The sequence below is a fragment of the Mercurialis annua genome, linkage group LG6 (genome assembly GCF_937616625.2).
Source record: "Mercurialis annua linkage group LG6, ddMerAnnu1.2, whole genome shotgun sequence".
Classification (NCBI taxonomy): Eukaryota; Viridiplantae; Streptophyta; class Magnoliopsida; order Malpighiales; family Euphorbiaceae; genus Mercurialis; species Mercurialis annua.
The window spans coordinates 32,091,438-32,095,982 of NC_065575.1; the positions used below are offsets into that span (position 1 = coordinate 32,091,438).

Consider the following 4,545-nt stretch of genomic DNA (forward strand, 5'->3'; position numbering starts at 1 on the left):
TTGAATGGGCCACTCCATCGAGATTTCAATTTTCCCGGAAACAACCTCAAACGTGAATTGTAAAGAAGAACAAACGATCCAACCTCTAAAACCTTGGGGGAGATGTGAGAATCATGCCATCGCTTCGTTTTTTCTTTATAAAGCTTTGTGTTTTCATATGCCATGAAACGAAATTCATCCAGCTCATTTAATTGAAGCAACCGCTTCTCTCCCGCCGCCTTAAAATCGAAGTTCAATTTCTTTATAGCCCAATACGCTCTATGCTCAAGTTCTAAAGGAAGATGACACGCCTTCCCATAGACAACACGAAACGGAGACATCCCAAGTGGAGCTTTGTAGGCCGTTCTATAAGCCCACAATGCATTATCCAATTTTAATGACCAATCTTTCCGGGATCCATTCACCGTCTTCTCGAGAATTCTTTTCAATTCACGGTTCGAAACCTCAACTTGGCCGCTAGTTTGGGGGTGATAAGGAGTAGCGACTCGATGGTGCACATTATACTTTCTCATAAGAGCTCCAAATTGCCGATTGCAAAAATGCGAGCCACCGTCACTAATAATCACTTTAGGAGTCCCGAAGCGGTTCACTAACCTCTTTAGGAAGTCCAATACTACTTTGGCGTCGTTAGTAGGCAAAGCCTCCGCTTCCACCCATTTTGAAACATAATCGACACACACCAAGATGTATTCTTTCTTGAATGAGACCGGAAAGGGCCCCATAAAGTCGATTCCCCACACATCGAATATCTCCACTTCTTGAATCGAAGTCAAAGGCATCTCATCACGTTTGGATATGTTACCCAACCGGTCACAATGGTCAACAAACTCTTTGGCATCTCGAAATAACGTAGGCGAAAAGAACCCGCTTTCAAGCACTCTAGCGGCGGTTCTTGCCGATCCATAATAACCGGCTTCGTGACAAGATGATAGAATAGGCATCATTTCTCCCAAAGCCACACACCGCCGTATCATTCCGTCTCCACAAACTTTAAACAAGAAAGGTTCATCCCATAAATACCTCTTAACATCGGATAAGAACTTTTTCCGTTGATGCGATGTCAAATCTGGAGGCATGACTTCCGATGAGAGGTAATTGGCAAAATCGGCATACCACGGCGTTTCACTTCCCGAATCATCATAAGTGTTTCATCCGGAAATCGCTCATTAATCTCCATACCAATAGGAATCGGCTCCGGATTTTCAAATCTTGATAAATGGTCCGCTACCACGTTCTCCGTGCCCTTTTTATCCCGGATCTCTATGTCAAATTCTTGCATCAAAAGTATCCACCGAATAAGTCTTGGCTTGGCGTCTTGCTTCGTAAAAAGGTATCTCAAAGCGGCATGGTCGGTATAGATGATGGACTTTGATCCGAGCAAGTATTGCCGGAATTTATCCAAGGCGAACACTACCGCCAACATTTCTATTTCGGAGGTAGTGTAATTGAGTTGTGCTCCGGCCATCGTCCGGCTAGCATAGTAGATTACGTGCACCTTCTTATCTTTCCGTTGACCCAATGCACACCCCAAGGCTTGATCGCTTGCATCACACATAAGCTCAAAAGGCAAGCTCCAGTCCGGAGACGAAATGATAGGTGCGGTCACAAGAGCCTCTTTCAATTTCTCAAACGCTTCATGACACTCCTTGGTAAAATCAAAAGGAGCGTCTTTCACTAACAAACTTGTGAGAGGCCTCGCAATAGATGAGAAATCTTTAATGAACCGGCGATAAAATCCCGCATGGCCCAAGAATGCCCGGACTCCTTTAACCGTGACCGGAGCAACTAATTTCTCAATAACCTCCGTCATGGCTCTATCAACCTCAATACCCGCTTCCGAGATCTTATGCCCAAGCACAATACCCTCTTCCACCATAAAATGGCATTTCTCCCAATTAAGTACCAAGTTGGTCTCCTCACACCGTGCTAACACCCGCTCAAAATTAGCTAAACAACCATCGAAAGAATCACCAAAAACGGAGAAATCGTCCATAAATACCTCCATTATGTCCTCCACCATATCATTGAAGATCGAGGTCATGCAACGTTGAAAGGTTGCGGGGGCATTACACAATCCGAATGGCATCCGTCTATAGGCAAACGTCCCGTAGGGGCAAGTGAAAGTTGTCTTCTCTTGGTCATCCGGGAAAATCAAAATTTGGTTGTATCCGGAATATCCATCGAGAAAGCAATAGTACTTGTGACCCGCCACCCTTTCAAGCATTTGATCAATGAATGGTAGCGGGTAGTGGTCCTTTCTAGTTTTCGCGTTCAACCTTCGATAGTCGATACAAACTCTCCACCCGGTAACCGTTCTTGTAGAGATTTGCTCCCCTTTTTCGTTCTCTACTACCGCCATTCCTCCCTTCTTCGGTACACATTGAACCGGACTAACCCAACCACTATCGGAAATCGGATAAATAATCCCAGCGTCTAGAAGCTTTACTATTTCCTTGTGCACAACTTCCTTCATGTTAGGGTTCAATCTTCTTTGCCTTTGTGTAACCTTCTTGGCTCCATCCTCAAGGTTGATCTTGTGCATCACCACTTGAGGACTTATGCCTCGAATGTCGGAGATTTGCCATCCCATGGCTAACACATGCTCCTTCACTACTTGCACAACCCTCCTCTCTTGTTCCTTAGAGAGCTTGTTTGAGATGATGATAGGTAGAGTTTTCACCTTCTCCGACAAAAGCGTAACGGAGATGCATAGGTAGGGGTTTCATTTCGACTTGAGGTGGTACTTGGGAGGAAGGAGGTGTGACTCCCTCATTCTTAATCAAAGTCTCCGGTGTGGGCTTGTCTTCATCATTGCACTCATCTTCGGAATCATCGGATTGGAATACAACTTGTTTCACTTCGAAAATTTCAAAATCTGCCTTAACTATGCCTTGCACGATCCATGCATTGTGACTTAAATGTGTTGCACGAATCGTGCAAGTCTCAGTTTTAGCTTCTGTAACTTCTTTTTCTCTTACACGAATCGTGCAACCAAACTTTAGGGGATTGCACAAATCGTGCAATAGCTTACACTCCCCCATTTCTTGCACTTTCAACTCTAACCCCCGGTTCGATGCTTCCAAGTTTGCTTCTAGTTGTTCCTTCACAAGTTCATCAACTAAGTCAATCCTCATGCACTCTTCCTCCTCGATGGTACCCCGCATGACTTTCTTCATATCAAACTCAACCGTTTCCTCATCGATTCACAAGGTCAATTTCCCACCATGCACATCAATTAAAGCCCTTCCGGTGTTCATGAAGGGTCGCCCCAAGATCATTGGGCACTCCTTATCCACCGCATAGTCCAAGATAACAAAATCAACCGGAAAGATGAATTTATCTACCTTGACAAGCACATCCTCAACAATCCCAAACGGCCTTTTCAACGAATGATCCGCTTGTTGGAGTACCATCGAGGTGCTTTTCACAGTTTGGTCTCCACAAAGTGTCCTGAAAAGAGTTAAAGGCATAAGATTAATGCTAGCACCAAGATCACATAAGCAATTTATAGAACTCATATTTCCTATAGTGCAAGGTATAGAAAAACTCCCTGGGTTCTTCAACTTAGCCGGCAAATCATTCAAAATAATGGAGCTACACACTTCCGGAATGGGAACCGTTGTGCCACTATCCCAACTTCTTTTGTTGGTGATGATATCCTTCAAGAACTTGGCATATTGTGGCATCTCACGTAGTGCATCCGCCAAGCTAAGATTAATTTGCAACTTCTTGAAAATCTCAAGGAACTTATGAAATTTTTCGTTCCCTTGAGCTTTCCTTAACCGGCTTGGAAATGGAACCGGTGGTACAAACGGTGGTGGTGGTGGCGGCCTCACATAAGGCTCTTCAACCTCGATAGCCACTTCCTCACGCTCCCTTGGTAATTCGTGGCTTGAGCTTGCTCTATCAATCACAATTTGAGGCTCATCCTCCTCCACAACATGCTTCTTCCCATTTGCTTTCTCAAGGTTTCTCCCACTTCGGAGCTCTACCGCCTTAACATGTTCTCTAGGATTATTCTCCGTCGTGGATGGCAACCCCCCTTGAGTTCTACCTTGAAGTGAGATAGCCATTTGAGAAATTTGAGTTTCCAAATGGTGAATAGTGGAAGCTTGGTTCTTCTCCCTTTGCTCCATTTTTTCTAATTTCTCAAGTACCTTGGCAAGCACATTTCCCTCATCCGTATTTCGTGGTTGTTGAAAACCGGGAGGATGTTGTGGTCTACCACCGTAATTGTTCCCATGGTTTGGGTTTCCTTGATAGTGACCTTGTTGTTGTGGAGGCCTATTATTGCTTTGGAAGCTTGAACCCGCTTGATTAGACCCTTGAGCATTGCCTTACCCCTCTTGATTTCTCCACCCAAAATTTGGATGATTCCTCCATCCGGGGTTATAAGTGTTGGAATAAGGATCATTGGCTTGCCTTTGACCCCCAATGTAGTTCACTTGCTCACTCATATTTTGCCCCGTGGCTAAGCATTCGCCCCCCGAGTGGTTGAAATCCCCACAAAACTCGCATCCTACTTGGATATAGGCCACCGGAGCA

At 44.8% G+C, this 4,545-nt stretch overlaps 1 protein-coding gene across 1 annotated transcript; it reads right to left on the reverse strand.

The window, feature by feature from the left end:
* Positions 1-3,203: 3,203 nt before the first annotated feature.
* On the reverse strand, positions 3,204-4,333 carry LOC126687762 (uncharacterized). Its single transcript, XM_050382318.1, has 3 exons — positions 4,158-4,333; positions 3,837-3,903; positions 3,204-3,746 (listed from the first exon to the last, which is right to left on the reverse strand). The coding sequence occupies exons 1-3, from the start codon at positions 4,331-4,333 to the stop codon at positions 3,204-3,206; spliced, it is 786 nt and encodes a 261-aa protein (XP_050238275.1).
* Positions 4,334-4,545: the final 212 nt, after the last annotated feature.

Coding starts and splice junctions, on each gene's coding strand:
- LOC126687762 (XM_050382318.1), bottom strand. CDS start 4,333: ATGCTCAAGGGTCTAATCAAGCGGGTTCAAGCTTCCAAAGCAATAATA. Junction 3,904..4,157: donor AGGGAAATGTGCTTGCCAAG/GTACTTGAGAAA, acceptor TGTGATTGATAG/AGCAAGCTCAAGCCACGAAT. Junction 3,747..3,836: donor TCGAGGTTGAAGAGCCTTAT/GTGAGGCCGCCA, acceptor AAATTTCATAAG/TTCCTTGAGATTTTCAAGAA.